Source organism: Podarcis raffonei, chromosome 10 (genome assembly GCF_027172205.1).
Source record: "Podarcis raffonei isolate rPodRaf1 chromosome 10, rPodRaf1.pri, whole genome shotgun sequence".
Classification (NCBI taxonomy): domain Eukaryota; kingdom Metazoa; phylum Chordata; class Lepidosauria; order Squamata; family Lacertidae; genus Podarcis; species Podarcis raffonei.
Genome location: NC_070611.1, coordinates 68,175,966 through 68,196,475, shown reverse-complemented (window position 1 = coordinate 68,196,475; position 20,510 = coordinate 68,175,966). Strand labels below are relative to the sequence as shown.

At 45.5% G+C, this 20,510-nt stretch overlaps 1 protein-coding gene and 1 long non-coding RNA gene across 8 annotated transcripts in view; one reads left to right on the top strand and one right to left on the bottom strand.

Moving 5' to 3' along the window:
• The window catches only part of PFKFB3 (6-phosphofructo-2-kinase/fructose-2,6-biphosphatase 3), a 68,775-nt gene extending 56,149 nt beyond the window's left edge, over window positions 1-12,626 (top strand). For 2 of the 4 annotated variants that reach the window (XM_053407186.1, XM_053407184.1), the window contains 5 exons: window positions 473-602; window positions 1,229-1,291; window positions 3,041-3,105; window positions 4,973-5,149; window positions 11,071-12,626. In XM_053407186.1, the coding sequence (XP_053263161.1) occupies window positions 473-602; window positions 1,229-1,291; window positions 3,041-3,105; window positions 4,973-5,149; window positions 11,071-11,100 (465 nt within the window). In that variant the 3' untranslated portion in view covers window positions 11,101-12,626. Of the gene's footprint in view, window positions 1-472; window positions 603-1,228; window positions 1,292-3,040; window positions 3,223-4,972; window positions 5,150-11,070 lie in introns of all 4 variants that reach the window. The other 2 variants (XM_053407183.1, XM_053407185.1) reach the window with 2 other exon arrangements.
• The window catches only part of LOC128422761 (uncharacterized), a 217,364-nt gene that overhangs the window by 77,632 nt on the left and 119,222 nt on the right, over window positions 1-20,510 (bottom strand). The gene's annotated exons all lie outside the window — the stretch shown is intronic.

Sequence of the window (20,510 nt, the reverse complement as noted above, 5' to 3'; positions counted from 1 at the left end):
ACGGACACGTGGGACTGTGGGTTAAACCATGGAGCCTAGGACTTGCTGATCAAAAGTTCAGCGGTTCAAATCCCCATGACGGGGTGAGCTCCCATTGCTCAGCCCCTGCTCCTGCCAACCTAGCAGTTCAAAAGCATGAAGTGCAAGTAGATAAACAGGTACCGCTCTGGCGGGAAGGTAAACAGCGTTTCTGTGCGCTGTTCTGGTTTTGCCAGAAGTGGCTTAGTCATGCTGGCCACATGACCCGGAAGCTGTACGCCGGCTCCCTCTGCCAATAAAGCGAGATGAGTGCTGCAACCCCAGAGTTGTCCACGACTGGACCTAATGGTCAGGGGTCCCTTTACCTATTTCATCTACACTGACTGGCAGTGAAGCCCTGTATCAACACACTTCATTTTTGAGTATTCAGGGGTTGTCCCACCGCCAGTGCCCTTTACCCAGTTTTTTTGTCTTTCTATGTGTGCATCTGCAGTCCTACCAGGATCTTGTGCAGCGCCTGGAGCCCGTTATCATGGAGCTGGAGAGGCAGGAGAACGTCCTCGTCATCTGTCACCAGGCCGTGATGAGATGCCTCTTGGCCTACTTCCTTGACAAGAGTGCAGGTAAGTGGTCTGTAGCTGGGATGTGCCTCTCTTTTATCAAACAGGTGCAAGGATCGAGGTGCAGTATTTAGCCAGAGAACAGTGCCTGCTAAATATACGCCCCAAAGTTCCATTGAGACGTTGCATCTGAGTGTGCGCCCATCCTCTGCCAACTAAAAACTGATGCAGCTATTGAGCCAGGATCTGATCCAGGAATGCTGGGTTGTGTCCTGAGCGAATGTGTTGTGCTTAGAAGGAGAAATGGTAGCTTAAAAAAATAGGGGCAGATGGAATAAAAGTAATGCATAAAACCCATGTGTTCCAGTGTGGTGTAGTGGTTAAGAGCGGTGGACTCGTAATCTGGTGAACTGGGTTCGCTTCCCTGCTCCTCCACATGCAGCTGCTGGGTGACCTTGGGCTAGTCACACTTCTCTGAAGTCTCTCAGCCCCACTCACCCCACAGAGTGTTTGTTGTGGGGGAGGAAGGGAAAGGAGAATGTTAGCCGCCTTGAGACTCCTTCGGGTAGTGATCAAGCGGGATATCAAATCCAAACTCCTTCTCCCCTTCTTCGTCTTCCGTTTGCAATGCTACATAAAACAGAATTCTGTGTCTGGCTGATAACCTCCCTTCTCTGCTTTTCTTCCAGCGGAAATGCCTTACTTGAAATGTCCTCTCCACACAGTGCTAAAGCTGACCCCTGTGGCATATGGTGAGTATCTGTTTCTCTCAAAGGTTTTTCACAAGAGAGCATGATGTGCCTGGGTTGCTTGCCCTGGCCAGTGTGCTGTGACGAAGCTTTGAGAAGCCCCATCTTTGATGTGGAAAGAAATGGTTTTTACTGCCGTTGTTACTAGAGATGACTGCAGAAGATGCTGTGGCCTTCGATGGGAGATCAGAGGGGTTTTAAGGTTATCTGTAGAGGGGATTAGGTAAAGGTAAAGGTACCCCTGACCATTAGGTCCAGTCGCGGACGACTCTGGGGTTGTGGCGCTCATCTTGCTCTACAGGCCGAGGAGCCAGCGTTTGTCCATAGACAGTGTTTCCGGGTCATGTGGCCAGCATGACTAAGCTGCTTCTGGCGAACCAGAGCAGTGCATGGAAACGCCATTTACCTTCCCGCTGGAGCGGTACCTATTTATCTACTTGCACTTTGACGTGCTTTCAAACTGCTAGGTTGGCAGGAGCAGGGACCGAGCAACGGGAGCTCACCCCATCACAGGGATTCGAACCGCCGACCTTTCAATCGGCAAGCCAAAGCGCCACAGTGGTTTAACCCACAGCGCCACACGCGTCCCATATTTGCCAATGACCAAATGGCCAGGATTTTTCCATTCTTTGCATCTGCTGCAGTGTATTCACTGGGTCATCCTTGTGGTCTGCTGTTAGCACCAGCAGACCCGTTCCGACTTAACCTTTTCCTCTTCCGCTCTTGCCAGTGTGTTGTGTGTGTGTGTCATGGTTGCACTGAAGACAGCACAATATGCTTTTCTTGGGAATATTGGCTTTCATTTAAAACACAAGTTTCTAGCCCTCCTGGCGTGGCCAAAACATGCACAAGAAAATTGTGTAGACAGCTCACGGTGAAATATCAGAAGCTGGAGAGGCAGCAGAGAAATATTTTCGGTGGCTAGAAGAGGGTGGGCATTCTACTGCCCTAAACTAATACCCCTACTTAGAATAAATAAACTTGAAGTGTTAAGAGTCTCAGGATAAAGTCACGCAAGATAAGAAAGCTCACACTCTTTGCTTTGTTTGCACAATTTATATGCAAAAGCCCCGAACTCTGCTTTTCTTTTGCAGAATGTAGGCAACAGAGGTGGACTTTGATGTACATATTTAGCACAGTATCCAGCCAATTTTTTTTTACCCTGCAGTGTTTCCTTAGAACAGAGCCAGGAAGGTTGGCCTGTGCTTCATTCAAATGAATTTCCACCCTTTCTCCCCTGCCAAAGTCATGAACAACATTCCTTACCTTGACTGCAGCGCAGATGGCTGTGTCAGGCAATGCTTGATATGTCAGTGCTTAAGATGTGATTCTTGGGGATGTCACCTGATTAACCCCCCGCCAAATCTTAGCTGATTTTAATTGTATACGTCTTAACTGAATGATCGATTACTTAAATTTGTCCACTTTTGCACTGTGGATGAAAACGAAAGCATAATGCATGCTCTGTGTATTCCACAGGGAACCATCTCAATTGGCATCAATCATTTGTATGTGTTTGAAGGGAGAATGTGTCTCTCTTTTGTGGCGTTTCCCAGCTGCAGATTTCTAAGCACTTGCATCAAAGAATAATTAACTTTTTTAAAAAATAAATCAATTGAGGCGCTCTTTGTTAATTTTGATTGACTCAAATGTTCGCTAAATAATTGCATCCCCTGTAACTGACCGTGTCCTGTATATCTTCTCTCTCTGCCCTTCCCCTCCCAACCTTTTCTCTCCCTTCGCTTCTACAAGGCTGCAGAGTTGAATCCATCTGCTTGAATGTTGAGGCTGTGAACACCCACCGGGACAGACCAGAGGTGAGGGGCTTCTGGCTGCCCCTTGGGGCCCCCTCTTCCTCCCCCTGTGTAGTTGGAAAGGAGTTGGGTAGACACCTGTGTTGTAGGAAACCGCTCAAAGATGGACCCCCTCTTTTTGTAAGCAATATTTATTCCTGACCGGTTTTTGATGGATTGGTGGTGGGAGAAGGGAGTAATTCGTAGCACCATTTAGACAGCTCCTTCTGTGTGTTCGAACTGGACTTGGTGACCCTCGTTGTCCCTTCTGACTCTACAATTCTACAATTATATATATATATATATATACCTATGGTGGCTCCTTATTTGGCTACATCTGTTTTTCCCAAACTTTCAAAAGCTAGCTAAGGCCTCTTTATATTCTGCTAAGTGTTTAAGGAGGTTTGAAGGAAATGTCTGGCCTGTTGCTACTGGTGTATGTTTGAAGATTTTTGCCACTGTTGTTTGGGTTTTTTCCCCTTTAAAGTTATGTAACTAGCCAAGGACACTCAGGCTGCAAATGAGGTGTAATCGAATGTGTAAATGCCAGGTTGCAGCAAGAAGCTTTGCGGATGCGATTAGGATCACAAGCGCTGCCAAACGGTTCTTCTGTGGCTTTTTCCAATTGTTCCTCTGTAATTTGTAGACTGGATCAGTGGTCTTGGTGTGGATTCTCCCAAGCGGCAGATTCTCCCAAGGCACCTGGCTCCTCTTTTTGTTGCACAAAGCCCTCATCTCTTACTTTCTTCAAAAGACCTAGTGCAGGGAGGGAGAGAGACTTCTCAAACCCGAATCTGGAAATTTTGAATATTTCATTCTTGCGCCCAACGTTACTTCTTTAGAAGAGAGGTGGGAAACCTAAGGTTCAGGGGGCCAAATATGGCCATTGACCCCCCCCACTGCACCTGGCCCTCTGCTTCCCAGGACACGGCCCTTCTCCCAAGGCTATGTCCCTCTGCAGTGCTGCTTCGCACCCTATGGATCAGGGTTGAGAAACCTCACACCCAGCGTCCAAAATGCAGCCTTCCAAGCCTTGGGGACTTTCTCAATCTTCTTCCCCTTCTTCAGCCTTTTTGCAATGCTCAAAGGATTTTCTTGAACTCTGATTCAAGGGATGTGTGTGTAGAGCTTAGCCTACCGTAAAGGTAAAGGGACCCCTGACCATTAGGTCCAGTCGTGGCCGACTCTGGGGTTATGGCGCTCATCTCGCATTACTGGCTGAGGGAGCCGGCGTACAGCTTCCGGGTCATGTGGCCAGCATGACTAAGCCACTTCTGGCGAACCAGAGCAGCGCACGGAAACGCCGTTTACCTTCCCGCTGGAGCGGTACCTATTTATCTACTTGCACTTTGACGTGCTTTCGAACTGCTAGGTTGGCAGGAGCAAGGACCGAGCAACGGGAGCTCACCCCATCGCGGGGATTCGAACCGCCGACCTTCTGATCGGCAAGTCCTAGGCTCTGTGGTTTAACCCACAGCGTGACCATATAGAGGCCAAATTAACAGTTTTGTCTCGGACTCAGAGCTTCACTAATACATGTGATTCGTAAAACAAGACCTTAGAGGGGAGCACGGCCCTCACTCTGCAAATGTTTTCCCACCCCTGCTTTAGAAGTACGTTGGGTCTAGATTAGTGTGCCTGAGTGCCGAGGGACCTTGAAGGAACCCCAGCAATGATAACTCCTTCTTTAATGAGATTTCCTGGTCTTCGCTTTTTCCTTTCCTTTTTTTTTTTTGGTGCGTTTCGTCAGACCAATTAACCCATTGTGTGTGTTTGGTTGGTTTATATTTATTTTCCCCGCTGCTTTTCTCCCCACCTGACCCCCGTAACTTTTCACCTCCTTCCTCACTTCATTTTCTCGTTTTTTATCTTTGTCTCGCTTTTAATTTAGGATGCAAAGAAGGGACCTAACACCCTCATGAGGCGCAATAGCGTCACCCCTCTAGCGAGCCCAGAGCCCACCAAAAAACCTCGCATCAACAGCTTTGAGGAGCATGTGGCTGATTCTGCTTCCGCTGCCCTGCCCATCTGTATGCCCCAGGAGGTGCCCGCCCAGATGCCCGGACAAGTTGGTCACATTCTTTTGTTGGTGTTTTCTCGTGTGTGTGCGCCTGCCTGCTTGTGGTGGCGGTTGTGTGTTGTGGTCATTGCATTTCCATGCCTAAATATCTCCCCGCTGCTTTAAATCATGGGAGGACGTTCTGTCGTGTCACTTATCCATTTTTTAAACGCGGTGCTATCAAATCACAGTTGGCATCATCTGTTTACTTTTGCTTTCCTTGCCTTCGCTTTTCCCTCCTCCTAAAGTACCTTTAGAAATGATTTATAATGCTTTGGGTTGGTGTAGCTTGGTTTTTTGAGAACCTGCAATATAAGCCAGGCTTGGCCGTCACTTGCCTTATGAACTTGAACTTAGGTAGAAGTATTTGCCTGGTGTTTGGTGTGGATTATAGAAACCTGGCCTTCAAACCTTTGCAGCAACACACTTTTTAAGGATTTGTGTTAAGCTTGCCTTTCCTCTCCAAGCCTTCCTTGATTCCTATCATTCCATATTTTTTTAACTTGACTAGGATGTTGCTTTGTCCTGCTGTCTTGCAAGAAATCTTTGGGGAGAAGAAAATATTTAAGGTGTCAACCAGGGCTCAGCAAACTTTTTCAGCAGGGGGCTGGTCCACTGTTCCTCAGACCTTGTGGAGGGCTGGATTATATTTTGGAAAAAAGATATGAATGAATTCCTATGCCCCACAAATAGCCCAGAGATGCATTTTAAATAAAAGCACACATTCTACTCATGTAAAAACACTCTGATTCCCGGACCGTCCGCGGGCCGGATTTAGAATTGGGCTGGATCCAGCCCCCAGGCCTTTTAGGTGCTGCCAACAAGCCGACTTCCCCACAGAGGCGCACTCCATTGTCTCAAAGTGTTGTCTTCTTCGCATTTGCTAGTGTTGCTCAGCTGAAGGTTGTTTCCAAAGGTTGCAGCAAACTTTCATATATTAGTCTTGCTCAACACCTTTTTAAAAGGATGAATGATCACTTCCCATTGCAGCTAAATGTTTGCCTAATTTGAAAGCCAAAAGCCCATCAGCTCTCCCAGTTAGCAGGAAATGGGACTTCTTGAAAAATGCCTGGAGGCAGCTTCTGTATGTTAGCAGACAAAAGGGGGCTCCCTGCTAAATTGCTGCCCTACTCCTCCTTTCCCTTGTGTGACCCAAATATTGAAATTGTGGAGGCTCTTTGCTGAAATGTGTTTTGCATGAATGGAAGTGGCTTGTTTGTTGACATGCGTGGCTTTATGTCTCTGTCTGCTATCTCGCAGTAATTGAATCCTTTATCTTGAATTTCCTGTTGTTATTCTGCTTTCCACACCAAGACTGATTTCTCTTCCATCTCCCTCTCCTTCCCCCTTTTCTTTCTCTTTACAGCCTTTACTGGGAGAGGCATGCCTGTAAGTATCTTGCAGGTTGACCTTTCTTTTGCCAGCAGGCTGGCTTTATTTTCCCTTTGTTACCACTAATCTGCGTGCTTAGCTTTCCAGACTCAATTTGCACCTTTCCCCCATAGAATCCCTAAGGGACAGTTTTACGTCCTTGCATTTGGTAGGAACATAGGAAGCTGCCTTCATTCAAAGTCAGACCATTGATCTATTTTGATCTATACTGTCAGTGCCCACAGATCACCAATGTGGCGCCCCTTGGAGTCTTCCCCAATTGCCCACAAGACCCCTGAATCCCTGCCCAATCAATTTAACCAGTGTTTCGACCTTTTAATCCATGTGGTTTTTGTTTTCTCTGGGCGCACACTTTCAGAATAAAAATCGGCTCATGCCACACCCGATTTTTCATTGGTAAGAAATCCATCGGAAAACAGAAAGAAAACAACTCCCAGCAGTGCTTGATTTATAACACAGAAGACAACTGCTTTACAATATGAACACGGGGCATCCAGAAAGTATAGAACAAATATTTATTCTTAAAAATAAGAATATGTATCATCCTCAAAACAGAATTATAAGCGAGCCTCTTGCATATGTACTTTAAGGATGTGTGCACACTCAGTGAGAGGTGGTGTGAGCTTGTTTTTGCTGGGTAATAACTCATTTATATCAGGTCTAATTTTAGAAACTCACACTTCCTCATCAATACAAAGAAGCCTTTTCTCTCTTGGGTACCTTGCATGTTTGTCAGAGTTGAAAATCCCTGTTCACAACAATACGTTGTGGAGAACTGTAGAAGAATAGCTCATGCTCTTGCTCGTGTTTTGAAAAGATATCCATAACCTGCAAAATAATATTTTTTTAATACTACACTACACTGAATTTTTTAAGTGTTTCTTTGCCCCTGACTCTTCCTGCCACACCAATATGGCGTGCCACGTTAGAGAGCCACTATTTAAATCCCTTGAAAAGTGCCAATTGTTGAAGGAGGAAATTGGGAGAAGAGATACTCTTTCCCACTTCCTTTTCCAGGCACTGATTGATTCCACTGAAGTGACCCACAAGGACAGTGCAAATGGTGCTTGCTAAGAAACACAAATGGGGTCCATGGGCCAAAAAATAGCTTTGCAGTCTCTAGTCTACAGTGACTGGCATTGGCTACCAGGATTTCAGAGCCTTTTCTTCTCCTACCTGGAGTTACCTGGGCCCTTTTGCATGCAAAGCAGGTTCTCTACCACTGAGTTACCCTTCCAGTTTGTGGGAGCTTTTAACACTTAATTTATCAGAGCATCTTTTCAGTCGCTACAAAAACCCCTTTCTTGCACTTGGGAGAGAAACCGGGGTGCTACATGTCTTATTCCCCTTACTAGCGGACTAGTTTTCTGTGTAAAGGGCTAGCAGTGTTTCTCAAATTTGCGTCCCCGGCTGCCGTTGGACTACAAATCCCATCATCCTTAGCTAGCAGGGCCGGTAGTCAGGGACGATGGGAGTTGTAGTCCCAACCGCAGCTGGGGACCCGAGTTTGAGAAACATGGATTTATTGTATCTGTCAATGGGATTTAAGTGCACCCCTTTTTTTTTTTTTATATATATATATATATATATATATATATATATATATATATATATATATATATATATATTTCAGCTCAAGCTTTGTTCTAATCCAGCAGCACTTGAGGGAGTAGACAGTTGGTGGGAGAGCAATACTTTTGCAGTAAGAGACCCCTGACCATTAGGTCCAGTCGTGACCGACTCTGGGGTTGCGGCGCTCATCTCGCTTTATTGGCCGAGGGAGCCGGCGTACAGCTTCCGGGTCATGTGGCCAGCATGACTAAGCCACTTCTGGCAAACCAGAGCAGCGCACGGAAATGCCGTTTACCTTCCCGCTGGAGTGGTACCTATTTATCTACTTGCACTTTGACGTGCTTTTGAACTGCTAGGTTGGCAGGAGCAGGGACTGAGCAACGGGAGCTCACCCCATTGCGGGGATTCGAACCGCCAACCTTCTGATCGGCAAGTCCTAGGCTCTGTGGTTTAACCCACAGTGCCACCCGCGTCCCATGAAGCCAGATAGACCAATGCAAAGGGCAACTGCATAAGATTTCGTGCGGACGAGCCCTTCTCCCTGCTGCAACTTTTTAGAACTGCTGGAAGATCACATCCACACGTCATGTTTGAAGCACGTGGCTTTCCCTCCTCCCGGGTCCTGGAAACTAGTTGGCTAAGGGTGCTGAGAATTGTAGTTCTGCAAGGGGATAAACTACAGTTCCCAGTATTATTTTGGGGGGCAGCCATGTGCTTTTAATTTGTGGTGTGAAAATGAAGGAAGATACGACATCCCTTGAACAAATTCCTATCAGATAACAGTGCAAGCCTCTCTCCTTCACCCCCTTTCTCTGTCTCTTTTTTTCCCCTTTTCACGCTGAAAGACGGCCCATTTGTCACTTATTCAAACTTTTCACTTTGCTAATATTTCCCAGGTAAAATGGCTTGGTGCTCTGCGTGCTTGTGCTTTACCCCAGCCTGACTGTACCTTGTTGGGATAACAGCTGCTCAAGGCTATTTTTGTTCGGTTTGGGGTTTTTTTTGAGGGGTGGGCAGAGAGGGGGTACATCTTTGACCTGTGCCTGCTCAGCTTCCTGGAAACTGTTTCTGCTTTGGTTTGTGTGTGTGTTTCTGCAATGAATGGGCTTGTTGACATAAGTGGTGGTGGTTGAGGTCCCTTTTAAATGGTCTGCTTCCTCTTTCCCCGTAATGTTTCCATTTTTAGAATGCCCTGAGATCCTTTTGCACTGTTTGCTTAATAATAATAATAATAATAATAATAATAATAATAATAATAATAATAATTTTATTATTTGTACCCCACCCATCTGACTGTTTGGCCCCAGCCCCTCTGCAACTCTGCCCCAGCAAAATATAAAATCCTAGTAAGAAGAAAACACATTACAAACTTCCCTATTCTAGTCCAGAGATAGAAAGAAGAAAGATTCCCTACCAGAGAGGAATGGCAAACTAAGCTGTCAGATTATGCCGAAATGGCAAAACTGACCGGAAAGCTCAGGAACTGAGAAGACAAAATCTTCAAGAAAGAATGGGGGGAAATTTATAATTTTATTTCAGAGACCACTGTAAGCAGATGAAAACATTAGCAGGATTTTAATCTCACTTGTAATGTAACAAACTCTGTGGATAATAGGGGTAGATATAAAATATAGATTTGAGATAATATGCAGTTGAAAGTGTTGACATTAGGACCCACAGAGGGGATGGGGACAGTTCTCGAGATTTGGAGAAATCTCTGTATATGGAAGTGTATTTGGTTTTGTTATGAATCTATATTTGAAAAATCAAATGAAAACGATTAAAAAAAACAAAACACTTCCCTATGCGGGGCTGCCTTCAGATGAGCCAAATGTGCAGTGTCTCCTTACCCCCTCTCAAAAAAAAAAAAAAAAGCTTGTCTTTGCAACTCGAGGGGGCCCAAGCAATGCAAAATTAAATGAAGATGATGATAATCCTTGAAGATTTGCTTTGCATTCAGAAAGACCCAAGCCCAACCTCCTGGTTCTGAAACCTTGAGAGTCACTGGCCGTCAGCGTGACAGTGCAGGGCTAGGTAGACCCAAAGGTGTTAGGCAGCTTCCTCTGTTCTTGTGGCCCACAGCAACACAGCTGGAAGCGCGCACGAGATGGCTTTATTTTATTTTTATTTTTTTCATGGAGGAGAGGCCTATCAATTTTATTTATTTATTAACATTCTTCTATTACATTGGTAAACATTGTCACATTACATTACAGAGCTTATTATAATATATTTTCCAACATGTATACCAAGATGATATGCACACTTTATATACCGTATTTTTTGCTCTATAGGACACACTTTTCCCCTCCTAAAAAGCAAGGGAAAATGTGTGTGCGTCCTATGGAGCGAATGCAGGGGGTCTGCTGCTCCCAGAGCTGGGGGGGGGGAATCATATTTTTCCCCTTGATTTTCCCCTCTGAAAACTTGGTGCGCCCTATAGAGCGAAAAATATGGTACCTAAAAGAAAAGAAAAACGAAGAGAAAAAACAAAGAAAATCCCCCCCCACACTTGATTGATGTTGGAGAGAGACTGAGTTGAGAAATAAGATCAAGAGCACATATTGTATTAGATAAAATGTAAAAGAAATATACAATAATATGAGTACATTCATTTGTAAAAAAAGGAATATACAATGGGATAGACAGGAAGTCCAATGTGCACGAGATGACTTTGAAGTCTCTTTCAGAATTCAGGCTAAGGGACTGGTAGGAGATGCAGGGAGCCCAATGAGCGAGAAGCTCCCTTTACGCCTCGCGACTTGGCCTGCTTCCTTCAGGACGGCTTGTGTGCCTAGTGGCTACTGCCTCTGCTGGATAATGCAGAGCCTTCTGCATCTGCTTCTCTCGTCGTCCTCCCTGCCACCTGCATGCAAAGGGTGCCTCGCTTCTCTTTTGTCCCCCTCCAAATGCTCAGCCACCGGCTCAAAGATTGCTCTCTCTCTCTGTCTCCCTTCCTCTTGCAGAACATGAGCACGACCCGCACACAGTCTTGAGTTTCTCCAGGCGATGTTTAGGAAGGCGGAAGAGCGCGGACGGAAGGAAACTCAGCCCGCTTGTGTCGCCCCGCTCCGAAGCTTGCGTCTGCCTGTGTGTGTGATCTCCATTCAACGCGAGGCTATTCCCTTCTCGATCTCCATAAGCTGATCATCTGCCTGTTGCGTATCGGACTCTGTTGCGTATCGGACTCGACACGATGGTGTTTTTTGGGGGTGGGTGGGGAATAGGGGATACACAAGAGAGGAAGGGAAGGAGAAGGAACATCGCTTTAGAATGCAAAACGGAGGTTCATGAAGTTGGTTGCTTTTCCACCACCACTTTTTGAGATTTTGGTAGACTAAAGTGTCATCCTCTGCAGCATCCTTGCGTCCCCTGAGTTGTTTTATTATTATTTCTAAAGTGACACAGTTGCCTTGCAGAGAAGAAAGAAGAAAAAAACTGGACACTGTGCTGCTTTCTCAGCCTTTGTAAATAAACGGATGTTGGTTCTTGGGGTCTGTGTGGAGAGGGGAGGGCATGGGGAGCATAAAAGCACCTTTTGCGACACCTGCATGTCTGCTTTTAATTTTGCCACTTTGCACTTCTCTCCCTCTCTCCTTTTTTTACAGCTACAAAAACAAAGCACACCCACACATACCCCGGATATCAGAGAGGGATTTAAGGATAGTTCTGTTGTTCTTTTGCAGCCAGTTCTGTAGCCACTTGCCGGCACCATAGCCACTGGCTTTGTTAGGGTGGCCGAGTGTGATTTTAACAGAGTGGGAAAGTGTTAGGAGTGCAGGACTTTACAAGCCACGCTTAGGATTAGCGGCACAAGGGTAAGCAACCTGGTGCCGGCTAGGTGTTGCTGGACTACAACTCTAATCATCCCTGCCCTTTGCCTTTGTTTGCCTGGGCTGGTGGGAGTTGTAGTCCGGCAACATCCCGATGGCTGCCTGTGGAGTGGGAGAGCGAGCAATGACCCCGTAGGAATAAAGGGGGCAGGTCAGTTTCAGAAAGGTGGGTCAGCAACGCCTGCAGTGCCTACTTTGGCCCACGGCAAAATCCATGTGTGTTTGTGTGTGTGATCTTTTAAAAAAATTAAGAGCTGCTCTTGGCTGAGAAGTTGCGTCCGTAGCATGCAAGGTGGGTTCTACATGTGTGCAAGCAGTTGAAAAGACTCTCTTTTGCCTTTTGAAAAAGCATTGGGTGGTTTTGAGCGTTAGTCATGCACCTGTTGGAACAAACAGACATGACTTAACTGCTGCTCATTTCAGTGTGGCTCACCTGGAATAAAACCCCATTTTCTCCCTTTGAGTGTGTGGGTTCTCCTGTTGCTTCTCCTATCCCTCAGCCCCTTCTGCTAGGATTTTATCCTTTATCAGAGGAAGCGTGGCTTTATTTTGCACATAGCAAGTGGTATGTTCCCCCCCCCCTTCCTGCCCCAACTAGGTGTGGTTTGCATTTACCTACGCCTTGCGTAGTGGGAAAAAACATTTTACACAAACTTGTCTTTCGCTTGGTTTTATATAGCATGAATTGGGGGGAAAAATTGACGGGATTCCTTTGCTTACGAGAAGGAAATCCTGGAACAAACTTAAATTATTCCTGCTTCAGGAATTTTGAATGAAAGAGGGAACATGTGGACCTTGCCTGTGTGTGTCCTTATTGTGTGTGTGTGTGTGTGTGTGTGTGTGTGTGTGTGTGTGTGTGTTGATCTGCCCTGGAGTGGGGAGGCACAAGAAGCAAGGGGTGTGTGTGTGTGTGTGTCACACTTGTGATAGTTACAGGTTGATTGGGGAAGGTGATTGAAAACCACACCAACAACTCATTCTCTTGATTGTGTTTTTCCTTTGATACTTGAATTTATATTTTTATCGGTTTTTTAATAGCAAAGTGCTATTTATTTATTTAAGGGAAGTTGCAGAGCTGAGAGGAGGTTCCCCCCCCCCACCTGGACTTGTGTGGTGTTAATTCTGTATATATGTACGTAGCTGGGTTTTTGAGGGGATTTTTTTTGCCTGAGATGAAACAGTTTCAGCTTATAAAACGAGGTCTGCCTTTTGGAAATTTGTATATTTTGCAGCTGCTGGACCAATTAAAAATCTTGAAATAGAAGCCTGCTGGTGTGTGTGGTCTTTTGTTTCCTCGTTTGATATTGGTAGCTGTGGTTTTGTTGTGGTCTTGGAAACAACTGAGAGCCTGGTACCTCAGGTTAAGAACTTAATTCGTTCCAGAGGTCCGTTCTTAACCTGAAACTGTTCTTAACCTGAGGTACCATTTTAGCTAATGGGACCTCTCGCTGCCACTGTGCCGCTGCCACACAATTTCTGTTCTCATCCTGAGGTAAAGTTCTTAACTCGAGGTACTACTTCCAGGTTAGCGGAGTCTGTAACTTGAAGCGTTTGTAGCCAGAAGTGTTTGTAACCTGAGGTACCACTGTATTCATTCAAAGAACTCAGTTATCTTTTTCAAATCCTCACACAACCCTGTGAGGTAGGTTGGACAGAGAGGGAGGCGAAGGAACACCTGGTAAGGCCCATGGCTCAGTGAGGATTTGAATTTGGGTCTCCTCAGTCCACATCCAACACTGAGCATTGCGCCACGCTGTGTTTTCAGTGTATCCTGTTTGGGGTTGGACTAGATGCCCATTGGTGTTCTCTTCCAGTTCTGTGAGCTTGAGCACTCTCTGCCTTTGCAGCTCTTGTTCAGATGCAGCTCTCCCCCCATCCTTTTCAGTGGTCCAAACCCTCAAAATCATTTCTCCTATCCTTGCCCCCGGGCGTCTCCTGCTGCCGTCCAAATTCCTTCCCCATGGGTTCGGTTTGTTCCCTGCCCTTCAGCTTGCTGGCAGGGCAAATATGAATAGCAAGCGCTGTGAAATGCAAAGAAAGATCAGGCTTCACCAGCTTACGCAACCGAAGGAATGGACTGAATGTCTAAAACCCGATCAGATACAGGGCACAGATTTGGCCGAGGTGCAATGGCTCAAATGCGCGTTCCAATTTTATTTCGGCCGCTTGGGGGGAAACCAGGTATAATTTCTATGCCGCTGCTTAGAACATACAAAGAAGACATTGCTAAGTGTCTCTCTGGCCCATTTTGAAAGGGGAGGTAACGAGATAAGAGCTGTTTGCCTGCAGCTTGGTTACTAAATTTTTCCACTGCACAAAAGGTGATTCAGTGATATTTTAATCCTCAAATAGGCCCATCTTTGTTATCGATAGGCTGCCTTATTATGAAAGCCGGGCTCCAAATGTTCTGTCTGGCTTAACAGCAGCAGCTTTCAATATTTTGCTTTATTCCTGCTGAGACTCCCTCTGCAATAGAGAATATTGACTTTGGGTACATCCTAGAGTGTGTTCTGTGTGTGGGGTGAGGGTCGTGCCTATTGAGCGCAGATGTTGTCCCACACAGCCTCAATATGCACCCATAAAAACATTAGAAGAGCCTGCAGGATCAGGCCCATGTTCCCTCTAGTCCAGCATCCTGTTCTCACAGGGGCCAGCCAGATACCTGTGGGAAACCAGCAAGCAAGATTCGAACACAAGCCCTCACCCCTCCTGCGGTTTCCAGCAACTGGTATTCAAAAGCACTGCATAGCCATTGTGGCTAGCAGCCACTGACAGCCCTCTCCTCCATGAATTTGTGTCATCTTCTTTGAAAGCCATCAAGGTTGGTGTCCACCACTGCTTCCTGTGGCATGGAGTTCCACTGGTTTACTCTACCCTGTGAAGGAGTACCCAGCATGCTTCCTTGCAACAGCTCATCACAAGAGAGGGAGAGAAGAGCAGGTTGACCAATATTAACAGTTTGGAGAGCTGGATCCAAGCTAGCAGTGAATTTCAGTAGGGACAAATGTCAGGTTCTGCGCTTAGGCAGGGATAACCAGATGCACAAATATAAGATGGGGAACACCTGGCTTACTAGCAGTGCATGTGGAAAGGATCGAGGGGTCTTGGTGGACCACAAGCTTAACATGAGTCAACTCCCAAAAGAAAAGAGTTTTTGTTTCTTTTCAGTTTGCAGGCTATAAAATCTCATTTTGGAGAGATAAATTCGTTCACATGCAGCATCTGTTGAGTTGGGAACCAAAGTTGCATGGCTCCTTTGCTTGTTCCAGGAATCGGGAAGGGGAGTGGGGGGAGAGGCCACTGAGAGCCTGCTAAGCCACACCCACTGGCAACCTGAGCTCAGGTTATCTCTTTCATACATGCAGGTGTGAGTCAGTAACTATATTACAACAGAGGGCTCCAGCTCATAGGTAAATTGCACGCCCGATAGCAATTTTCCCCAAACTGGTTCTTTCCAGATGTTTGGGACGACGACTCGCATTCCCATCATCCGTGACCATTGTCTATGCTGGCTGGAGCTTATGGGAGTTGTAGTCTCCAACATCTGGATGGCATCAGGCTGGGATTTCTGTGGCCATGATCGTATAGTGGTTAGTGCTCTGCATTGTGTTGGACAGACTAAGAGAAAAAGACAACAGTGACTTTGAAAAAGAATGGGAACCATTTATATTATACTTGCAGAAACAAAGAAAGTCGATAGACTTGATGGCAGGATTTAAATAAACATTCACACTATTAGTATTAGAAAATGTTTAGAAGATAGAGAAATATTATGGAGTATTTACTTTTATGTTTTTAGGTTTGATGTTATGTTATTAATAACTTTTTCTGTGAAAGGTGAAACAAACAAGAAGCGGAAGTTGGGGGAAGCCTAGGAGGGGAGGGAGGAAGGAATACATAGTAAATGTTAAGAAATTGAGATGTAGGTTATGAATGAAAAAGAAAATGAATATTTTTTTTTTTTAATGTTGGGATTTCTGTGATTCTGTATAGAGCAGAGGAAGATTTGGTGTGGCAAGGGTCAGCAAGCTAGAGGGAAGTGGTCCAGTATGAATGATGTTGTTGTTGTTTAGTTGTTTAGTGTGTCTGACTCTTCATGACCCCACGGACCAGAGCACGCCAGGCACTCCTGTCTTCCACTGCCTCCCGCAGTTTGGTCAGACTCATGTTTGTAGCTTCGAGAACACTGTCCAACCATCTTGTCCTCTGTCGTCCCCTTCTCCTTGTGCCCTCCATCTTTCCCAGCATCAGGGTCTTTTCCAGGGAGTCTTCTCTTCTCATGAGGTGGCCAAAGTACTGGAGCCTCAGCTTCACGATCTGTCCTTCCAGTGAGAACTCAGGGCTGATTTCCTTAAGAATGGATGCGTTTTGTCTTCTTGCAGTCCACGGGACTCTCAAGAGTCTCCTCCAGCACCATAATTCAAAAGCATCAATTCTTCGGCGATCAGCTTTCTTTATGGTCCAGCTCTCACTTCCATACATCACTACTGGGAAAACCATAGCTTTAACTATCTGGACCTTTGTTGGCAAGGTGATGTCTCTGCTTTTTAAGATGCTGTCTAGGTTTGCCATTGCCTTTCTCCCAAGGAGCAGGCATCTTTTAATTTCGTGACTGCTGTCACAATCTGCAGTGATCATGGAGCCCAAGAAAGTAAAATCTCCCATGGGCTCCATTATCACTATGAATCACAGTATGAATGATAGTCTTGCTGAAGACCCTCTGTGATAAGCTATGTAATCCAGGCATCACGCAGAAGGACATTTGGGAAGCCTGATTCAGGCCAATATTTACGGGGGTTCATGTGGACCAGCCTCTTCGTGATGGCTACATTGCAATGGGTTCTGGCCCACTTTGCATTGCCTGTGGCCTGGAATGTGTTTGTTCCCATCATCCTTTCGATAGCCCTCTTCCCCAAACCTGACGTTGCAGAACAAAAGAAGGAAAATCCTGCTCATCCACACACACACATCCCTGCTTTCTCTCAGGCGCTGTTGAGCCATGGATTTATGTAACACGAAGATCAGCTCCTTTTTGGGTACAGAGGGAGGAGCAGAGGATGACATTTGGTAACCCTCGTCTGGGGTCAATGGCAGAGGATAAATTCAATCTGTTGGGTTAAAAGATAACGACAGGGATGGAGCTGGGTCATGTGTCCTGTTTTACAGAGGGCAGCCCTCTGTTTGAAAGTCTCCCCTACACAGAGCCTGCAGGATCAGGCCCAAAGCTCATCTAGTCCACCAATCTCGGTACTATTTTCCACAGAGGTGGAGCCATGGAAATCAATGGGCATAACGTTGTTGTTGTTGTGACTGAATTTGTATACCACCCTATACCCGCAGGTCTCAGTGCGGTTCACAGGGTAATAGCAGAATATAAAACCACAAAATACATAATCAAAACAAAAACAAATCAATAACCCCCCCCGCCCAAAAGCAAGTGTTCAGAAAATACTTCTAGAAGTAATAAACGTCATAAATCTGGAAGGAAAACTGAGGAAGGCTGTAATCAAAATACAAGATTAAAATACAAAAAGTTTTGTTCTATTTGTACAAGACTTTCACACGCTTGAAAAGTGTAACATAATACACATTTCATGTAGTATATGACTTACCGTAAGCCATATTGAACAGCAGACCCACTGAAATTAATGGATTTAATTTAGTCATGATTAGTTGTGTTCATTACTTCCAATGGGCCTACTCTGAGTAACTGAGTTGCACACCATCCTCTGGTGGTGTGCCAGCAACCACCACCAACTGGATGCCATTGAGAAGCCTGCCAGCTCAGAAATGCTTTCCTCACTTGTGATTCCCAGGAACTAGAATTCAGAGGTACTGGTTTGCATTCAAAGTAAGGTCAACTAACTCATCCCACCTGTGCAAGGATTTAAGCTTGTGCAATGCAACTTCCCCTTGCTCCTCTCCTCGCACACACCCTAAATCTGAATAAGATAAGATAAAACTTTATTCTCACTAGCCAATGGCCATAGCAGCAGTAAAACAGTATACGCAGAAAGAGAAATTTGATATAAGAGCACAATTTAAAGTCCTGAATCAGCCATCAGTTAGTGGCCCTTATTCTGATTGCCCCTGCTATGAACCTAGCAACCTTTGCTGTTATCTGCTCATTTTGATCTGATAGAAGAAAGGACATTGTGGCAGTGGTTGAGTGCCCTGGGATGGTTAGTACGAGTGGGGCGATGATCTCGTTCCCCAGGTCTTTGTAGGGAGTACAAGACAGGAGGACATGTGCCGCTGTTTCAGTGCTATGGTTTTCCCAGTAGTGATGTTTGGAAGTGAGAGCTGGACCATCAAGAAGGCTGATTGCCAAAGAATTGATGCTTTTGAATTCTGGTGCTGGAGGAGACTCTTGAGAGTCCCATGGACGGCAAGAAGATCAAACCTATCCATTCTGAAGGAAATCAGCCCTGAGTGCTCACTGGAAGGACAGATCCTGAAGCTGAGGCTCCAATACTTTGGCTACCTCATGAGAAGAGAAGGCTCCCTGGAAAAGACCCTGATGTTGGGAAAGATGGAGGGCACAAGGAGAAGGGGACGACAGAGGACGAGATGGTTGGACAGTGTTGTCGAAGCTACCAGCATGAGTTGGACCAAACTGCGGGAGGCAGTGGAAGACAGGAGTGCCTGGTGTGCTCTGGTCCAGGGGGTCACAAAGAGTCGGACACGACTAAACGACTAAACAACAACAAGACAAATGTGGAGAGGCCCAAACACCAGCCCCATTTTGTAAGCCTGAGGGAAAGTATCTCATGCTAAGAGTCCTTAGAAGTTCTCTCAGTTGCTGTTCCCAACCAGCCAGCAGGGAGGATCATAATGTTGATGTGATCTCCCTGAACCTCTCTCTATAAGGGAATTTGCAAATGGCAAATCGTTTGTGACAGTCCCTTGTGGCTCCTATCTGACTTCCCTGTCTCCTCTGCCCTCCGTTTTGGAAACCGGATTACATAATGTCATCACGACAAGACTTCTCAGACTTCTAAAACCTTGCTCTTAAAGAAGACTTGCTTTTGTGGAAATGTCTGTTATAAGAATTTTAAGGTCATATATATATATGTTGTTCATAAATGTACCAAGCAAATACATACAAATATGTAAACCACATGTCTGAAACCCACAGAAAAGTCCTGAAACCATTTTCTCTCTTCCAAATTGACCTCAAATATTTCTCTTCAAGGTCAAAGGAAATGGGAAATCTCCCCATTGTCCCTTTGCTCACAAATCCTGTCTCAAGGGCACATTTAAGATATGAATAAGGTGAGCCTGTGACCTGGATTCAGGAGTTGAGTAGTTATCATAACAAAAGAGTGGCCAGGATGCCCAGGTAATCCAATCTAGTGACCTAGCAGACAGGAGAAAAAACAAGGCACTTAGATTTCTGTTGTAGTCCGCCTCTTCTCTGGTGTACGTATGATGTATCTGGGTGGTGGTCTTGGGCTACACCCCTTCTGGGGGTGGTCTTGATCTACAGGATGGGCAATTTCAAAGTCTATATACAGTAAGGGCTCTATATGAGTGCTCACTGGAAGGACAGATCCTGAAGCTGAGGCTCCAATCCTTTGGCCACCTCATGAGAAGAAAAGACTCCCTGGAAAAGACCCTGATGTTGGGAAAGATGGAGGGCACAAGGAGAAGGGGATGACAGAGGACGAAATGGTTGGACAGTGTTCTTGGAGCTACCAGCATGAGTTTGACCAAACTGTGGGAGGTAGTGGAAGACAGGAGTGCCTGGCGTGCTCTGGTCCATGGGGTCACGAAGAGTCGGACAGGACTAAACGACTAAACAACAACAACATATAAGGGATTGCACACCTTTGTCCAGGGGCCTCCTCTGCTCTCCTGTGTGTGGGGGGAACACCCTGTTGCAACAGCTTTAATAAAGATCAGGCTTATAGCCGCTTTGCCTTCGTATATCCTGGTCTGATCTCTGTTCATTTCCTGACCGGTTTGAGCCTTAAAAGGTACGCTCTCTCCGAAGGTCCAGTCTTCCTTAAGAAGCTGAACCCCTTGAAGGGACCCCCTCAATATTCTTATTTCAAAACTTAAACCACTCAAGAGTTTTCCAACAGGAAAGTCAATGTCAGAGAGAGCTGAGAAATGATAAAACGGAATTAATATTACGAGACACGTAGGAGACACGTAGGAGGCTCAGAGATTATATCCTCCCCCCATATTGGGAAATATTTGCTGCTGTACCTGCAGTTAGAGAAAGGGAGTATACATATAGGAAACAAACAAAATAACCCAACAGATAAAGAAATTCCATCCAGGTTTATTTCAGAATGAGATATGTTTCTGAATGATTATTCACAGAGGTAAAGAATTATATCTCAATAACATAAAAAGTAGCAGAATTCTATAGTTGAATAACAGATTTGCCAATAGTATTGTACCATCTGGATGAATTTTGTGTGAATGTTAAAATTTTTTCATTATAATGGATAAACTGTATCTTTTACGTTGTAAATTTTTTAAAAAGCAGTTATTGCTTAGGTGTAGCTATCCCTATTGCTTTGCTTTGCTCCTGTGCCTTTACCAACAATTTGATCCGCAGG